General features: G+C 45.5%; 1 protein-coding gene across 1 annotated transcript in view; it reads right to left on the minus strand.

Annotated features, from left to right (window-relative positions):
- The window catches only part of TBK1 (TANK binding kinase 1), a 485,047-nt gene that overhangs the window by 262,580 nt on the left and 202,530 nt on the right, over nt 1-19,937 (minus strand). Inside the window, 1 exon segment of the mRNA XM_030217198.1 lies at nt 12,433-12,491. Within this exon segment, the coding sequence (XP_030073058.1) occupies nt 12,433-12,491 (59 nt within the window).

Genomic DNA, 19,937 nt, shown 5'->3' on the forward strand with positions numbered 1-19,937 from the left:
TTTTCTCTTATTGTTATATGCATAGAACCCTAACAGGATTTTGCAGAATAAAGAATAATTGTATTGTATAATATACTGCTCCATTGTACAAAAGAAAATTTGGACAATGTTTTGAAGTGAAAGACACTATACTTTATAAACGTTCCTAAGGTTTCTTTTGTGGTTCCAATGGTAACATTTAAGCATTATCTGGGGGAGACACATGATGCCTGCCACCTGAACAGCAGCAGAAAAGTGAGCTCCGCCGAATCTCAACAAAAATCTGCGAAATATCTGCATCTCCCCCAAGCATGCTGATCTCTGTAGACGCACACTTCGATTGGGCATTGCTTGGGTAAATCTGAGCAAACAAGACAACGCGCTGGGAGAAGGTATGCCCACGAGGAGCCAGAGAGGCCTGAAAAAGAAAATAGCCCTCTTTCCAAAAGCAATTAAGATAGCAGCAGGCCATGTAGTTCAACAGGCGAATGCACTGCAGCAGGGGGACTGGGCCAGGGAGATTTCCCTTACGGTAGCAACGGCACTGGAAGACCAATTAAACAAATTTCAGTCAGCGGTTGACGAGATAAATGGCCCGGAGAATTGCTGAGGTGGAGCAGCGAGTGTCGGCGCAAGAAGCAGCAGCACATGGCATGGCGTCACAGATTGTGGAATTACAAAAAGAGGCAGCGGCCCTACGCAATTGTTTGGAGGAGCAAGAGAACCAGAATCGCTGCAATAATCAGTTCAAGACAAGGAGCTCTATCAGTTTTTTCGATTTGGTTGCCAGCTCAGTTGGGCGTAGAGGGATGTACAAATACACTGCAATGTGACCGTGCGCACCGGATTGGGATGTGAGGTGAGAATGAGACTAAGCCACGCAAGACAATTGCGCACTACATGAATTTGCTAGAAAAAGAACAGCTGCTGAAAGCCTTTCGTTCCAGGAAGACGACACTGGAGTATGAGGGGCATAAGTTGCTATTGTTTAATGACTACTCGGCTGCGGTAGTGCAACTGCACAGAGCTATGGCAACCACATGCACATTGCTGCACAGAAATGGTATATGGTTTTTACTTATGTATCCAGCCAAGCTCCGGATCTGGCACGCAGGGCAATCAGTTCTGTTTTCGGAAGCATCAGCAGCCCAGACTTTCCTGGATAACCTTAATAGGGAGGAGCCAAGGGAGCATGCTAAGTGACAGCTACATCAGACAAGAGGCCTATTTGTTGTATCATCATGTTAATGGATATTATCCCCGAAACAAAAAGAAGCAACACTGGGCCTTCAGGATTGAGATAATCAATGTCCTTCTTTATTGTAAAGATTGACCTGACACAGGCCGTGTTTCGGTGCACAAGCGCCTGCTTCAGGGGTCAGAAAATCCTGATTATGACTTTCCTAAACATGTATGTGTGACCAAAAACAGTCGGGATACAGTGCCTCTAGTGTAGGTAATGTCTATTTGCTCAAAGAACGCTGACGGTACAAAAGAACCGCCATTGTATCATCAAGTTACTGGATATTATCCCCAACAGAATGGTTAAAAGAGACTTTATAAACGTGGTCCCCTTTGCCATGGAATTTACTACAGAAGAGCACATATGTCAGGGAGAAGGGGAAGCTTAGTTGGAGTTTGCGGAACCTTGTCCCGTCAACGGGCCACGAGGAGTCTTCAGCTTATGCACTTTTTCTTTTTGGTGTGCTTGTTTATTGTTGGGGAGGACGTTCAGAGTGACTGGGGGAACATCTGGGCAGAGAGGGTGTGGGGTGGGGTTTTTTTTTGCTGTGTTGTTCGGGGAGGGGGGAGGATGGTTTTCTGGATCATGAGAGAGGAGAGGTTTAGCCGGGGGGGGGGGGGGGGGGGCGAGGGAGAGGGGGGATGAAGGGAACGGTATGTTTGATTCGATCGGGAGGGAGGGGGTGCATGACTGGGGGGAATATGGGGTAGTAGTAAGGATTGGTATTGAAAGAGGGGAAAAGGGGTCGGAAAGTCTACTTGGGACAGTTTGTTGTTGCTATTTAAGATGGGTCGTTGCTCAAAAGCTGAAAGAGTCTAGCAGGCTTAGCTGGAAGGCCTGTAGGATGGAAAGAGAGTATAACATGCATATTATTGCTTTGCCTATTTGTCATGGTTAACTTAAAATTTATATCCCTTAATGTGGATGGGATACACTCTCCTGTCAAGCGTACAAAAATCCTATCCTGGTTGAAATCCAAAGGGATCGATATTGCTTTCCTGCAGGAAACTCACTTGTCCAGCGTTGAACACGTAAAGTTGAATAGAAGCTGGGTAGGGGAAGTGGTTTGTTCCTCATTTAACACTAGGCAATGGGGGTTAGCCATATCCTATATAATAAAATGCACCTCCAATATTCTGAAGCCGAGAAAGTGAAGCCTTCAAGCCTTGAAGCATTCCTGCAACGTTCCGGAACTACGTGTCGCCAATTGAGGAGATGGAGCCTTACAGAGCGCAAGAATGCTTCAAGGCTTGAAGGCTTCACTTTCTCAAACACACACTCTCTCTCTCTCTCTGACACAAACACACACACACACACACTCTCTCTCTCTCACACACACTCTGTCTCTCTCTCTGACACAAACACACACACACACACTCTCTCTCTCACACAAACACACACTCTCTCTCTCTCACACACACTCTGTCTCTCTCTCTGACACAAACACACACACACACACTCTCTCTCTCACACAAACACACACTCTCTCTCTCTCATTCTCTCACATACACACTCCATCTCTCACCCACACACTCTCTCAAACATACACACTCCGAGGAAAGGGGGGCATGGAACACGCTGTGGAGGAGAGGGAGGGAGGCATGGAACTCGGAGGGAAGGGGGGCCAAGAACTCGGAGGAGGGGAGGAGAGAGAGGGAGGGAGGAAAGGAGAGGGAGGGAGGGGGGCCTGCACCTCGGACAGAAGGGGGTCATGGAACTCGGAGCCCCACACACACACACTATCTCTCTCACACATACTCTCTCTCTCTCTCTCTCTCACACACACACTATCTCTCTCTCACACACACACACTCTCACTCTCTCTCTCTGACACACACACACACACACTCTGTCTCTCTCTCTCACTCATTCTCTCTCTCTCACACACACACACTCTCTCTCTCTCTCTCTCAAACATACACACTCCGAGGAAAACCTTGCTAGCGCCCGTTTCATTTGTGTCAGAAACGGGCCTGTTTTACTAGTTAATTCATAAGCAGCTCCCATTCAATACTCACAAAATAATCCAAGATAGAGATGGTAGATATGTTATACTCCTAGGTGAACTTTGGGGCCGCAAGTTGTCTTTTGTAACTTATATGGTCCTAATGTATACCACCATAAATTCTTCTCTGACATAGTGGCCAAGCTGGCCCAACACTCAGATTACCAACTAATCTTAGGAGGGGATTTTAATACCTATGCAGACCCTACTATTGACTGCAAACCCGCTAAATCGCAGGGAAGAGCTTTGGAGAATAAGGGGGTTAACTTTATGATACACCAGTTGGGGACGGTAGCTATATGGCAACTACTGCCCCCCCTGACATGGACTTTACTTTCTACTCACACCCACACAACACCTACTCTAGACTAGATTATTTCCTAATCTCACAATCACTATTCTCAATAGCAAAAGAGGTCCATATCATTGATAACTCCCTGTCAGATCACTCTGCTATATTGCTTGCTCTATCCTATACTATAGACTTCACGGAGAGGGTGTGGAAGTTCTCGCCCTCATTGTACAATGATACAGCATTTCGAACCTACCTAAGGGAGAAATGGTTAGATTATCAATCACACAATGAGACCCCAGATGTAGGCCCAGTCACTTTCTGGGAAGCTTCCAAGGCAGTAGTAAGGGGACATATATTGGCATATACATCGAGTAGGAAGAAGTTAGAGACTGAGCTATTAAAACTATCACAGGAGTACCAATCCCTTCGAAGGCAGCACGTGAACCGCCTGGATAAGTCTTCTAAGGATGCCTTGATGGGAATAAGATGACAGATTGATCAGTTGCTCACTAGTCGGACTGAAAGGGATATCTATTTCCAAAGATTTAAATTAAGTGGGGCAGCAAGGCTGGAAAACTTATGGCCAATCTAGTGTGTCCTTACAAAAAAAAGACAGGTCATTACATACATTAAGGATGGGGCCGGGCAGCGATTCCATAAAGAAGCCCAAATACAATCTCAGTTTGTCCAATACTACCAATCTTTATATGGGACAAGAGAACTGGACCCAGAGCAGAGGGACGCCTTCTTCCATGAATTACCGATCCCTAGGATCAAGTACAGACCCTGAGCAGTCCTATCGCTGCAAAAGAGATCAAACTGGGTATCAAAGCATTAAAGCTGACAAAAGCCCCAGGTCCAGATGGTTTTGGGCCAGAATACTACAGAATGCTGTTGGATGTAGTGGCACAGCCTTTGGCCAATATGTATAACAACTTAGTACAGGAAGGGGTAGGCCTCCATCAAAACCTAGCTCACATCATATTGTTACCCAAGCCAGGGAAGGATCCCATGCAAGTGGGCTCGTATTGCCCTATATGCTTGCTTAATCAGGATGTCAAACATTTAGTCACCATCCTCATGCAGAGGATGAATGTTTTTCTTCCTAGTGTTATCCACGAGGATCAGGTGGGTTTTGTTCCCGGCAGGTACGCCTCTATGAACCTCACCAGAGCCTTAGCAACGATACATGCATATTGAGGGAAGGGGGGGTGGTGACAGAGGCCATTACAGGATCGGATAAGGAGACAACGTTTGACAATATCTCGTGGCAATACCTATTTTGTGTTATGGAGAAGTACGGGTTACAGGGTAGGTTTGTCGACTGGATTCGGGTCTTGTACACCCGACCGCAGGGAAGGTTATTAGTCAACAACAAACTGACGGAGAGCTTTAGCTTGCAGAGGGGTACCAGACAGGGGTGTCCATTGTCTCCACTACTGTTCTTGCTAGCTATAGAACTGCTTGCGATTAAAATACGCCAAAGCAATAAGATTCGGGGTCTTCAAGTGGGAGGGCAGGAGATTCATATTAATCTCTTTGCAGATGACATTTTGCTGCATTATGCCCCTACACATCTTGAGGAACCATTGAGTCTGGTTAAGGAGTTTGGGGCTATATTGGGCTTAAGAGTTAACTGCGACAAGTCTGAACTTCTTCCCTTGTCAGGTAGCCATCAAAATCCTCGCTTTGCAGGCTTATCCATTCCACCTGTACAGCACCAGATGCATTATCTTGGTATTTATCTTAGCACTAACCCGGCTGTGGTGTATAGATGAAACATATTAGATCAGATAGACAAGATTAAGCACCTATGTTTCAGGTGAAAGACCTTCCAATCTCTTTGCTAGGCCGAGTAGCTCTGGCCAAGATTATTTTAATCCCGAAGCTGTTATACCCTCTACAGGCTATACCTATCTGGAACAAAAGATGAATGATTATTTCATTCCATACTGCATTCTTTTATATGGAGACAAAAGGGGTCTCGTATAGGGCACCAAACATTAGTCCTTGGTAGGGAGAGGAGAGGACTTAATTTGCTGGATCTCCGCTTGTATAATGCGGCTGCACTGTTGAGAATTGTTTTTGAGGAGGTTATTGGCCAGTCGAACTTTACTCCGGCGAAATGGTGGGAGAAATGGTGTTCACCTTATGCATTTATAAACCTACTACACACCCCACCCAGCTTGGGTACAACGATTAACTGGCAGATTAGCTATCTTAGGCCATTGCGCACTGCCTGGAACTGATGGCGGAACTGACAGGCACGCAGCCCTTATGCATCCCCCTTTATGCGTTTTGTGGGAAATGTGGACTTCCCGGCGGGTATGGGCCCTTCGGTTTTCCAGCAGTGGGCAGAGCATGGCTATAGTACAATAGGACATATGCTCCTTCCAGGACAGGGCAACTTCATGTCTTTTTCCCAGGCAAAAGAGAGATGGCAGATCTCCAACAATCACATGCTACATTATCTGCAAGCCCGGCATTATTGGCAACAGGTGAGGGTAAAATATGGGGAGACCTGGACACATGGTAGTCTGGAAGGGGTGGTCCAGAACATGCCAGCTTCTGGGAATAGACTGTCCACTTGGTATAAGGTGGTAAAAATTACCATTCCGGAGGGAGGGGTAGGGGGCATAATCTGTCGGTGGAATGAGGGGCTGGGAACACAATATTCAAGACCCCAGTTCTACACACTGTTCACGACTCTATACGAAATGGTTAAGTCTGCAGAGATGCAAGAAACTCAATATAAACTTCTACACAGAGCTTATATTACTTGGGAGAAGGGGAAAAAATGAAGATGTGGACCTATGTCATAAATGTCAGGTAGGGCTCGATACCTTTCTGCATACCTTTTTATAATGCCCAAAATTGACTCTCTGGAACAGGGCTTTTTTTGTCCCCAACAGGGTGCTGCAGTTGACGGTGGAGTGTTCAAATGCTGCGTTACTGCTGGGGGAACAGTCAGACTTGGTTGCCCAGGGCCTATCCCAACCACAGAGGAGATTCCTATATATGTCAACACTGGTAGTCAAAAAAAAACCTGATATTACAATTCAGAGCAAGTGAGGAACCAGCACCATTTTCGTGCTGGGTGGCAAAAATAACAGATGTGGCTCACCATGAGAGCATGTTATATAGGCGATCCCCTAACTTGACTAACAGGCAATATGCCTCTCTTTGGCAGCGACTCTTAGATGTGATGTTGTCCCTGGACTTTCAGGAGTCACAGGATTGAAAGGGGGGGTGGGGGGGATAAGGGGAGGAGGGTGGGGGATGAGCGATAGGTGTGTATGATGTTGTGCTAGTTTGGTTGTTTTCTAGATGTGGATGTTAGACTTACTAAGGGGTGTGATGTGACTATTTTCATTTAAGAAAAAGTCAGTACAGGAATGCCTTCTTTTTCAATTACTGTTTCATTTATAGCAGTTTGTGAATTTATGAATACCTGGTGTATAACGTGTTCTTTTTGCACTGTGGATGCCCGTTCTGTATCGACGCTGATAAACATAAAACATTTTTTTTAAAAAAGCATTATCTTTTGGAAGATTTAAAAATACCGAAGAAGTCATTGTCTTGTGGCAAGAATTTATTATCTACCACCATTTGTAAAAAAGCAAGCAGGGCAACCATTAGTACCCTGTGGCTGCTATCTCTACAAATGTCTTGAATCTGACTAACCCTTGTTGAGGAAACAATGGTAGTTACTCCTGTGACAAAACGTTTGTCACCAACTTTATTTTTGAATTGTAAGATTACACTATATCTGGATATAGCTAGAGATACTCAGAAAAAGCAACAGCAATTTTTGAGATTATGCTTACATTATTTTACAGTTTGGGGTTTTTTTTTGGTTAAACATTCCTGTAAATGTGTAATTAAATTCTGTTAACAGAAGAAAACCACTAGAGTGTAGGAACAAACAACCACGAATCAAATGGGAATAGAAAGGACTAGGGTTACCAATGGAAATTCCAACAGAAGTGCTCATAGGCAAAAGAAGTTACAAAAAGTTATTTATTGAAACAGCTAGGACCAGACACGGTACAGTGTTTTGGCACAATTGCCTGTCTCAGGCAATTGTCTGCTGATGTACAAAAGCTGTTCTCTAATAAAAAGATGTCAAAAACAGCACTACAGTATGCAGGCTCTGACGGGTTGCCTTGGCCGCCACTAGCTGTACAAACCTAATGTGGCACCTCAGCTATCTCTACACATGGCTGAGCATTCAAGGCAGCAGTGCTTGTTATTAAGAGATGTGATGCACTTAGTAACAAGCGCTGCTGCCCTGAACGCTTGGCCATGTTTAGGGGCAGCTGAGGCAGTGCGTTAATTACACATGGCCGGTGGCAGCCAATGCAACCCATCAGAGCCTGCATACTATAGTGCTGGGGTTTTTTTTTTTACATCTTTTATTAAATAACTGCTTTTGTACATCAGCAGACAGGCAATTGCATCGAAACACAGCCCTGTGTCAGGTCCTAGCTGTTGATTCAATATATACTTTTTGTGACTTTTTTGCCTATGAGCATTTTTGTTGGAAAGCCATTTGTAACCCTACTCCTTTCTACTCCTGTTAAATTCTGTTAAACATATTTTATGACCCTGAGCATTTGATTACGTTCCTAGATTCTAGACCTGTGGGCTCACCACCTCTTCCCATGAATTTTCCATCTACATCTACTCTGTGAATAAGATTATGCTGTACACAATGCTTTCTCTTAGAGCTTTTGAATACTCTTGAGGAGGGGAAAGGATTCCCTTGATTTGTGCCTTGCCTCATAGCACGATTGTGGACTGGTTAATAGAACATACATGGTATATAATTTTTATTTTCTTGGTTTTCCTTTTTTTTTTTTTTTGGCTTACCATTGGAGTTGTTTTCCATGTATTTCTGTTACAAAAATTGTTTCTTGGGTTCAATGTTAAATTCTTATAAAACAAAATATTTTTAAAAGTGTAGGAATTAGTGCACACCATTAGCACACACCAAACTGAACACAACACAGCAGCTTGAGACTTAGGATGAACTAATTCTTGTAGTAACCAACCTGGAATGGGGTGGTACTATGCTTTAACAGTTAATATGTGGTTGACTTAACTTAGCAGATAACTGTGAGAAGTTAATATCATGTTAATCACATCCACTTTACTTGTATTACTTATGTGTTAATTATTTGAGAAGATACTGGGCCCACCTCCAACAGTTAGCAAATAGGCTCGGCAGTTACTACACATTAATTTTGGCCATTAATGCAGATAACTGAAAACTTGATACACTTTTACTGAAGAGGCCCAAGTACGCCACTGAGTCACCAAAAGCACCTAAAAGTCAGTAAAGCTTTGGTAACTTGTGTCTGCCCGAATTTGATTTTGTACATTCCACATAATGTGTGCAAAGATGAGGACATTCCATATAATGTGTGCAAAGAGCCAGGAAGCCTTCCATCTAGTACAAGCCAACTTTGCAGTAGACACTGTTGTCCTCACGTTTCTGGTTGGCTCATAGGTATGTAATAGGTTTGAGAGATATTACAGTCCCAACCAATGAGCAGCCAAAGTCATCTATACTTCATAAAGTAAGAGTGCGACATGATAACTGTTCCTACCTAGAAGCAACTAAGCTGCCACATTTTTTAAAATTTTATTTATTAACTAGTATAAAAGGCCCGTTTCGGTAGGCAATGAAACGGGCACTAGCAAGGTAATCCCCCCCCTGCAGCGTCCTTCCTGTCTCCCCTGCCCCCCCTGCAGCCACCCATCTGGTCTCAGGACCCCCTTCCCACCAACCCTCCTCTGCCCCTGCAGCCACGCATGTGCAGCGGCTCTCCTCTCTCCCCTGCTCCCCCTGCAGCCACCCATGTCCAGCGACTCTCCTCTCCCCCTGCCCCCCCTGCAGCCACCCATGTCCAGCAACCCTCCTCTCCCCCTGCAGCTACCCATGTCCAGCGACCCTCCTCTCCTTTCCCCTTGCCCCCCCTGTAGCCACCCATGTCCAGCGACCCACCTCTCTCCCCTGCCCCCCCCTGCAGCTACCCATGTCCAGCGACCCTCCTCTCCTTTCCCCTTGCCCCCCCTGTAGCCACCCATGTCCAGCGACCCACCTCTCTCCCCTGCCCCCCCTGCAGCCACCCATGTCCAGTGACCCTCCTCTCCCCCTGCCCCCCCTGCAGCGTCCCTTCTGTCTCCCCTGCCCTCCCCTGCAGCCACCCATCTGGTCTCAGGACCCCCTCCCCACCTCCCTCTTCCCTGCCCCCCCCCTGCAGCCATCCATGTCCAGCGACCCTCCTCTCCCTCTGCAGCCACCCATGTCCAGCGACCCTCCCCTCCCCCTCTCCAGCCACCCATGTCCAGCGACCATCCCCTCCCCCTCGGCGCTTCACCCAAACCCCTACCCCCCCCGTGCATCACCCAAGCCCCTGCCCCCCCCCCTCGGGCACATCAACCCCCTCATCATCCACAGCCACCAATACTAACGCTGTCCGACCGCTGCTGCGTCTCCTGTTGAGCAGCAGCGGCCGGTACAAAAAGAAAAAAGCCAAAAAAAGATTTTAAACCTGAAACACGGCTCCGTAGACAGCCATCTGGCATTGGCTGTCATCTCTGCAGCCGCTCCTCCTCTCCCCTCTGACGTCGCTGCGCTCCTCCAGGGTCTTCCTGCAGGGGCAGTGACGTGGAGGGGAGAGGAGGAGCGGCTACAGTGACGACAACCAATGCCAGATGGCTATCTACGGAGCCGCGTTTCAGGTTAAAAATCTTTTTTTGGCTTTTTTCTTTTTGTACCGGCCGCTGCTGCTCCACAGGAGAAGCAGCAGCGGCCGGACAGCGTTAGTATTGGCGGCTGTGGGTGGCGAGGGAGTTGATGTGCCCAAGGGGGGGGGGGGGGTAGGGGCTCTGGTGATGTGCCGGGGGAGGGTCTTGGGTGATGCGTCAAGGGGGGGGGGGGTAGGGGCTTGGGTGTTGCGCCGAGGGGGGGGGACACTGAGAGCTGATTGGTAGGCAGGGCAGGGGCTTGGGTGTGGCGCCTGAGGGGGAGGCACTGACAGCTGTTTCCCAGACAGGGGGAGGAGTAGGGAAACACGCAGAGCATGTTTCCCTACTCCTCCCCTTGCCTTGGAATCAGCTGTCAGTGACATCACTGATGTCAGTGCATTCTAAACTGCCTAGCACACCACCTCCAAGGGAGCCACAGTACCAAGCACATTAGAATGTTGGAGGTGAGAATTATTATATAGGATTTTAATATCATTCACAAGCAAAATCTTCTTGTTACAGCAAAGTAAGTTGGTTTACATCATAAACTAATAGGACAAAGAAAAAAATAATTCTAATAATAACAAATCTTTTCTAACCATCTTATACTCAAGTCCATATAGTCGAGGTTCAAGATATACAGATATGGATATCATATATTATAAGGAAAATATCTTCTAAGGATTTCGATGTAGCTGAGTACTCTATTGATACCGAAAACAACTTTCTAGTGAAGAGCTCTTATCTTTCTCCAGTCACAATTCCTTTTGATGTTAAAAAAGGTTGAGAGTTGAATGGGATCGAAGAAAACATATTTATTTATTGATGTTTAACAACACTTTTACAGGGGTATTTCAGGAAGAAAGTGGCCCCTATTTGGGTTACCCCAGGTCTCATCATTAAGAATCTTTTTTGTCTCTTGGTAATATCAGGAAATACACTTATTTTCATACCTAGGAAATTCTTCTCTCGGTTTTGAAAAAATAATTTCAGTAACCAGTTCTTATCCGGTGCTAAAGCCACCGTAGCAATCAAAGTAGAGGATGTTATCAATTCGCTGTCTGAGGTTTCTAGAATCTTAGAAATATCAAGTGAATTATTGGGAGTTGATTGTATTTTAGAGGGCAATTAATATATTTGCGAAAAAGGAGGAATTGCTTCTTCAGTTACTCCCAAATTTTCTTTTATATATCTTCTTAACATATCTCTTGGGGAAATCAAAGTCTGTTTAGGAAAATTCAAGAATCTAAGATTGTTATTTCTTATTGAATTTTCTAGAAACTCAGTTTTCCTTCTCAAAAAAGTTAGGTCTTTAAATCATAACTTCCTGATGTAATTGTATTTCTTTACTTTCTTTCTTAAATTCCTCATTTTGAATTTTTAAAGTGTCCACTCTAGAATCAATATCTTTAACTATGATATCTAAGTTTACAACTTCTTGAGACAATTGTTTGATCTGCGGACAAATTGCTTTCCCCAGGTCCATTATTAATGTCCACAAATTATCCAGGGTTACCTCCTTAGGTTTCTCAGTCAGTATAGGAAAATTAAATTTTACCTCTGTACCAGTAAGAAAAATGTTGCCCTGGATCTCTTCCAAACTCTCTCCCATTGAAGCTGGGGGTGTCGTTGACGCTCCTTCCCTCTGGGTAAGCACTTCTACCCTAGGCTGAGCTCCCTCAGCCATCGTCTCCACCTCCCGTCTCACTTCCCCCATGCTTCGTGCAGCCATGTGGGTGGAGGACGCCATTAGGGGAGTGCTACTACCTGAGAGTTGAGGAGGAGGAGCTCTTCTGTCGGGGATGAGTGAAAGCTCGAGCCCTTGGATCGGTTTGGGGTCTCCATCCACCCCTAAACTGGTCAGCGAGCTATCGAAGCTCTCTGAACGAAGGATTGTAAAGTTGATTGATTCGGGGGAAGATTCTGCCACGAGGGAGCAGTGGAGGAAGGACGGCCCCTACACTTAGGCATCGTCTATTCAGGAGAGCTCAGAGAGAGTGCAGGTACGTCAGCTACAAACGGCAGCCATCTTGCCCTCTCTAAGCTGCCATAATTTGATTCAACTGCAGTTTTCACACAAAAGATTTCTGTGGTAGAGCCTGAAAAGGTACAAGCTAAATCTAAGTATGTATGCAAAATAAACTGGTTACTCACCTTGGCCATACTGGCATCAATATCCAAATCGTAACGCTGATGCATTCTTGGTAGTGGAACTGAAAGTTTGAATGAATAAACAAGTTTTAGACATGCTAAAGGAAAGATCCATCAAATAAGCATGCACTCTATATTCAAAAGAATCATGTCAGGTCAAAGCCTAGGCATATAACTAGCAATAAAGGATGCTCCCTTTTCAGGAAGCCTCAGATGAAATGTTTGGGTTTTGCAATATTGAATGTATGCAAAACAAAGTTGCTTATTGTAACAAATGTTCTCAATTGACAGCAGGACAACCAGCCACATCAGTGGGCAACATCTCCTGATAATGATGGCATCAATGTGGACCATTTTTTAGAAGGCTGTAGAAAACATGAAAAATATCTGACCCAGCCAAGGGTCTAGTACTTAAAAGTACAACTTCAGAAGTTGGGGGTTGTGCCACTTATCGTGCTGTCCATGAAGAAAATGCTTTACAAGTAACCATCTTAAGTTGTTCTTCTGTAGATAAGTAAGGTGAATAAGCTATACCAGTGATACAGGTAGATCAGAATGGGCCCCAGGTGGAAAAAATGATGGATCCCTACAACTCCATGTTTCTCACGGCAGTGAACATTGGGAATGAGTTCCCTTCAGACCTCCAGTCGGGGGGGGGGGGGGGGGGGGGCAGGGCAGGAAAGAGAAATTGTGTGGAAATAAGAGGCATATTAGATGAGAGTCCATGGGTGAATATTGAGGATAGGAGTATCTGGGGATGTAGGGCAGGGGGGTACATATGGAGAGTGTTGGGGGGGGGGGGGTGACTGCTGTAGGTTAGATGTCTAAGGTGTGGAAGTAGGGGCTTCTGTATGTTGGGGGTATGATCTGGGGTTGTATGTGCATTGTGTGTGTGTGTGTCAGTGTATGGTGTGGTGCACTGGTAAGAGATAGTGTGTGTCTATGTGTGAAAGGGACCAAGGAGGGGCTGTCAGGTGCATAGTGAAGGTGTGGTGGGGACTGGTCTGAGCAGCCTGGAGCAGTAGTGTAGACCTGGGGGAGGGGGAAAGGAAGATTTCTGAGGTAGATCTGTAGGAAGGATGCCAATGATGCAGTAGAGGGGCGGTGTCTGAGCTCTGTATGGAGGGAGAATGTACAGGGGTGCTGTAGAGAGGAGGTATCTGAGGTGGGTCTGCAGGGAAGACGTGTGTAGTAGATGGGTGGTGATTCAGGTCTACTTGTGTAGTTTGCCTTATTACTTTTTTTTTTTGGGGGGGGGGGGAGGTAAGAGGGAGAAGAAGCAAAGGGAAAGGAAATCATACTGGCTTTCAGGGGTAAGGGAACCAATTAAGCATTACCACCCAAAAACATTTGGAGAAGTAAGGCCTCTCATACCCACCCCAAGGTCTGCAGGGAGTGTGTGGGGGGTGAGGGAGGACAACAGCAGAGGAATCAGGAAATACTACTCACTTCTTCCCCTTCCTGTGGGACACATAAAAACTTGCCAAGCAGACTCCCAATCCTATCCTCAGATTCTTCCTCCATGTGACCCAGCAGCAAGCGATTTATCTTGGGCTGCTGCATGGCCAAAGTTTCACAGTATGAAATCTCATGACATCATAAGATTTCATTTTCTGCCTTAGGGCCAAAGCTTTTTAGTGCTTGCTGCAGGGCTGTAAGGGGCAAGAGTTTGATGACCAAATCAGGAAGCAGAGTGGCAGCGCAGCAAGATGTAAATGTGTGTGCTGTGCTCATCTTCCAGTGCCATCAATGCTGCCTCATTTTTTTTTTAACCTAGCAGGCAGCCCCTACCAATAGGAAGACCCTAGGTTTTTACCAGACTTGCTCAATGGTAGCTACAGTCCTAAGCTACACAAGTGGGATATACTAGTTAAGTGTTATCTTCTAATATAAATGGGGAAGCAAAGAACTAGCAGATGGCTGGCCAACAATATTTTAATGGAGTAAGGCTCTTTTAAGTTTGGGGTTTTTTTTTTTCCTTTCCAACTCAATGGAACTTGGAAAGTATTAAAATTATTATACAAAAGGTTCACGAAACATCTGTCTATCTGGGGGCAATATAAATTCCCAAACATTAAATAAAATAGGATAAAGCTTGACATGGGGGAAAATAGTGAAAAAAAAAGAAAAGAAAAGAAAAAAAAAGTTCAACAATGGCCCGAATTGGATTGATGGCTGCAGAAAAATAAGCACCCCCCCCCCCCCCCCCAAAAAAAAAAAATTAGCGTAATGTATTTTTATGGTAGAAGTAGTTTCTATGCTGCAGAAAGTGAAATTTACATATACTGAAACATAATAGTTACGAGAAGTGGCCTAGTGGTTAGGGTGGTGGACTTTCGTCCTGGGGAACTGAGGAACTGAGTTCGATTCCCACTTCAGGCACAGGCAGCTCCTTGTGACTCTGGGCAAGTCACTTAACCCTCCATTGCCCCATGTAAGCCGCATTGAGCCTGCCATGAGTGGGAAAGCGCAGGGTACAAATGTAACAAAAATAAACAAAAAATAAATTCCTCCTGTCAAATTTCCTCACCCTCATCTCTACTCTCCCACCTCATGAGTGTCCCACCCTCCAAAATTACTGTACTCTCCACCACCACAGAAACTGCATACACACATACCTATACATTCATAAACTCTCAAGCAACAGAATCATACAGGAATATAACCATATACAAACCCAGAGGCAACATAAACATACATATACAGTGGGGATGGAAAGACTTCAAGTCATGATCTGAATATTTTCCCCACTTGTTATTTTTTTAAACAATGACCCAAATAATAAAATAGGCCCTATGGAGGATGGAGTTGGATTCTACTCCTCAAAGTGAGCCTGAACAGAACTACTATTCTGTCATGAATTGATGTCAAACATTAATGGAAAGTACATTTATGCGGAAAAGGTCCATGTTACGGTCTTGAAAATCTCTTTAAAAGAATTTTATCTTAGATTGGGAAAGGGGATGGGATTTGATATACCACCTTTCTTATTTTGTACCTGGGGCAATGGAGGGTTAAGTGACTTGCCCAGAGCCACAAGGAGTTGCAGTGGGAATTTCACCCAGTTTCCGGTTTCTCAGGCAGCTGCACTAACCTCTAGGCCACAGGCGGTCCGTGTCCCAAATGTTTGGGGAAGCTAAAGAGGATGGGGTTAGGGGTGGGGCCAGGGGTGCAGCTTACATCCCATAAGTGTCTAACACAGAAAAAAAAATAAGTAAAAATAAGTCATAATTAATACCTTTTATTAAATTTAGATATTAGATATGTATCATACGTCAAAGAATAAAGTGGTTGCTCAAAGCATATACTAACCACAATCGCTCAACTGCAAAACACTATGCACAACTTTGTGCAAAAACACACTCAGAACCTTACTGTACCATAAATATTACACTGGGCAGGCCCTAATACACCAATATACCACCCATACAGAAAATGCAGACCGTCAACAATTTGAAACAAGGGATCATATCATCACAATTCTCATGTAGAGCCACAAAACACCCTTTTAGGGTAGATAGTGTTCACAATGAGCTCCTTTTATTAACAACCATATGTAGATCCTTCAAAAGGTAGTGTGTCATGATTTAGGCTCTACACCCTTTCTGATGTTTTGGTGCCACCTCAGTAAGGCCAACACACAATCTCTCCACTGCAAAACACTATACACAAACTTGTGCAAAAACACACTCATAACCTTACCAAACCATAACAGCACTAATTCCAAGGACAACACGAGCTACAACCTTATGCGTGGAAAGGCAGCACTATAATTACACCGGGCTCTAAAACACCAGTACACAACCTAGTGAAACAAAAACAAAACAAAAAGGGCTGCAAATACTACACGCTAGCAGAATACTGCATCTTGATCACACATGAAAAACACATGACACAACATATATGAAGGCAAAATACTGAACTGGAAAGTTACTTCAAGAAGTCAGACTCAGCATGCAGCAACACTAGAAAAATTGAAACTTGCATGCAAAATATCACAGATGCACATTTCCAAAAGCTGACATATTCAAATTAATAAATTCTGAATAAAAAAAATGTTTTCTACCTTTGCTGTCTGAGCATTTAGTTTTTCTATTAGCTTTGGTCCCAGTGTCTTCTGTTTTATGCAGTGTCTTCTTTCCATTTGATATTTTTTCTCTCACCATGTCCACCATCCTTCTGTGTCCTTATGCGTCCTGTCTACCATCTGTAGCCCTGTCCCTATCCTTTCTCCAGTTTCAACATCTGCCCTCAAAGTGTTCCAATCCAGCCCTTAAATTCAGATCCATATCCAGCATTTCTCCTCACTCCCCTCCCTTCCATCCATGTGCATCTACTTCCTCTGTCTTCCCTCCATCCATGACCAGCATTTCTCCTCTCACCCTTCCACTCCATCCGTGTGCATCTCCTTCCTTTCTTTCTTTCTTTCCTTCCCTCCATCCTTGTCCAACATTTCTCCTCTCTTCCATGCCCTCCACTCCATCCAAGTCCAGCATTTCTCCTCCCTTCCCTCCCCTCCATCCATGTGCATCTCCTTCCTGACTTCCCTCCCCCCCATCCATCCATGTCCAACAACTCTCTATTCTCCCCTGCCCTCTCCTCCATCCATCCATGTGCAGCAATTCTCCCCTGCCCTCCCCTCCATCCATGTCCAGGAACTCTCCATTCTCCCCTGCCCTCTCCTCCATCCACCCATATCCAGCAAATTTCCTCTCTCCCCTATCCCCATTCATCCATCCATGTCCAGCAATTCTCCTCTCTCCCCTCCTTTCCTGTCAAGCGATCTCTTCTCTCACCCTGCCCTCCCCTCCATCCATCCATGGCCAGCAATTCTCCTCCCTCCCCTGCCCTCCCCTCCATCCATCCATGGCCAGCAATTCTCCTCTCTCCCCTGCCCTCTCCTCCAGCAATCTCTTCTCTCCCCATGCCCTCCTCTTATCGCCATGTCCAGCGATCTCTTCTCTCCCCCTGCCCTCCCCTCCTCTCCAGCGATCTTTTCTCTCCCCCTGCCCTCTCCTCCTCTCCATGTCCACTGTCCAGCGATCTGTTCTCTCCCCCTGCTGCCCTCCCCTCCATGTCCAGCGATTCTCCCTGCCCTCCCTCAGCTCCCTGACAGCCCTCCTCTCCGTTCCTTCCTGCCCCCCCCCCAAGCATTTAACCCTTTTACTGTCTGTGGCAGCGACGTCAGTAAAGAAGAAGGCACTGCAGGCTCGCCTCCAGCTTCTCCCTTCCCTCTTCACACAGTGTCCCGCCCTCACGGAAACCGGAAATGCATCATGGCAGAAGGTTGGACACTGTGTGAAGAGGGAAGGGAGAAGCTGGAGCCGAGGCCGCAGTGCCTTCTTCCTCACGTTGCTGCCACGGAAAGTGAAACACACACGCGCACACACACGCACGGGCGCACACACACACACATGCACATACGTGGGGGGGGGGGGGGAAGGCTGCCGGTCAGGGAGCTGAGATCAGGAGGGAAGGAGCCCTGCGCTTGTGGGGGCAGCAGGGGAAGGTCACGTTTGGGCTGGGGAGGCTTAGCCTCCCCAAGCCTCTTATACGGGGCGCCTATGCTCTAGGCCATTTCTCCACTCTTCTTAGATTGTTAACTGATGTAGCCGTGGCTCAGACATTATGATCCATGACATGGCTTTCTAGTCAAATCTGCTTGGCATAACTAAAGAAGGTACAATCTGCTATTCAAATAGAAGTGGTACATTTAGTTAGTGTATGGACCTTCTAGGACAGGAGTAGGCAACTCCGGTCCTCGAGAGCCGCAGGCAGGTCAGGTTTTCAGGATATCCACAATGAATATGCATGAGATAGATTTGCATACCATGGAGGCAGTGCTTGCAAATCTATCTCCTGCATATTCATTGTGGATATCCTGAAAACCTGACTTGCCTGCGGCTCTCGAGGACTGGAGTTGCCTACCCCTGTTCTAGGAGGATCTGGTCCATTCCAGGTAGAAGACAACCCACACTCTTCAGGCCCTGTTCATTTTTTTAGAATGGAAAATGGAAAAAAATTGTTGGTGACTATGAAAATCTGATATTACTTTAGGAAGGAACTTGGGATGAATGTATATCACCTCCTCATTATGATGAAATTTAATATTAGGTGAATAGGTCATTACAGCCTGGAACTCACTCACTCTACAGGCAGAAATAACTTCCACTGAAAATATGACCTTCCAGATCAGATCACTAAGCTCATTAGAATTCAAAGGTTCAAAAGGTGCTTTCATCAGCAAGGTAAGAGTCACACTTGAGCCACAGTTAAAGTATTATATAAATAAACCAATTAAAGGCTGCAAGAAGATGGGAGTTCCCTTCCATATAGTGGTGGGTAAGCACCAACTGCACCAAGATTAACCCTAACAGAACTGGCTTTGAGATCTGATCTGTCACAGTAGACAATATCTAAGCAGTTTTTATATGTGGCAAGGTAAAGGATCCAGGGCCTTGCCCTCACACCATACAGCAAACCTTTTCCATTGATACCCCAACAAATCATCTGAGGGATTTTGCCTAGAAGTTACAAGGACATGATACATTTTTATCAAAGAAATCCAGTGTCAGCCTTGCCACTGGGTGGACTAGGCACATGCCTAAGATGGCAGTGTTTGGGCAGCAGCATGGCAAACAGGATTAGCTTCTTCCCTTTCTCAGCTGCTGCCACTTCCATTCCCCTACCTCTGCCTGGCCTAGCATGTAGAACTGTAAATTGAGGCATGATGTGGAGCAACTAAGATCAGGAACACTAGACCAGGAGAAACCTCTACGATGAATCGACTCAGTGCACAAGAAGTAGAGGCTGACCACAGACTAGACCAACTCGGGAGATAATGTTGATGAAAATACTTTATTGATTGTTCAAGGGACCCACACGGTCCGTGTTTCGACACCCAAGGGCGTCTGGCTCAGGGGTCACAAAAGATATTCACAGAACACATATGTAAAGCGGATTTGTAAACAAGGGTGAGCTCTATAAGATTCTAATCGAGTTTCCTGCACGCATCAGATCTTTTTTGACAGTCCAGAGGAGGAAACTCCATGCAGCCCTGGAAGAAATTATCTGATAATCCAGCTGCAAGAATGGCAACCATTCCAAAGAAACCATCTGCATTCAACCAGAAAATATTTCATCTGGGGGGCGGGGGCTTAACATGGAAAACTTAATAGCAGTGCTGCACATCACCGACAAACAACTAAGCACATGTGGACACAATCATAATCACATAATCAGAAAATCATCCACACAGACGCCCCAACCTATATGCTAAACCTTGTGGACCTGCCTCCTAGAAATGCCAAAAGATCATCCCGCAAATTTCTGCATCTACACTTCCCCAGCTGTAAAGGACTAAAATACAAGCTGATGCATGCAACTACCTTCTCTTACATGAGCACGCAGTTGTGGAATGCATTACCTACTACCTTGAAAACTATTGACGAAATAACCAACTTTCGTAAATCTCTGAAGACACTTCTCTTCAACAAGGCCTACAAAGA

Source organism: Microcaecilia unicolor, chromosome 10, assembly GCF_901765095.1.
Source record: "Microcaecilia unicolor chromosome 10, aMicUni1.1, whole genome shotgun sequence".
Taxonomy (NCBI): domain Eukaryota; kingdom Metazoa; phylum Chordata; class Amphibia; order Gymnophiona; family Siphonopidae; genus Microcaecilia; species Microcaecilia unicolor.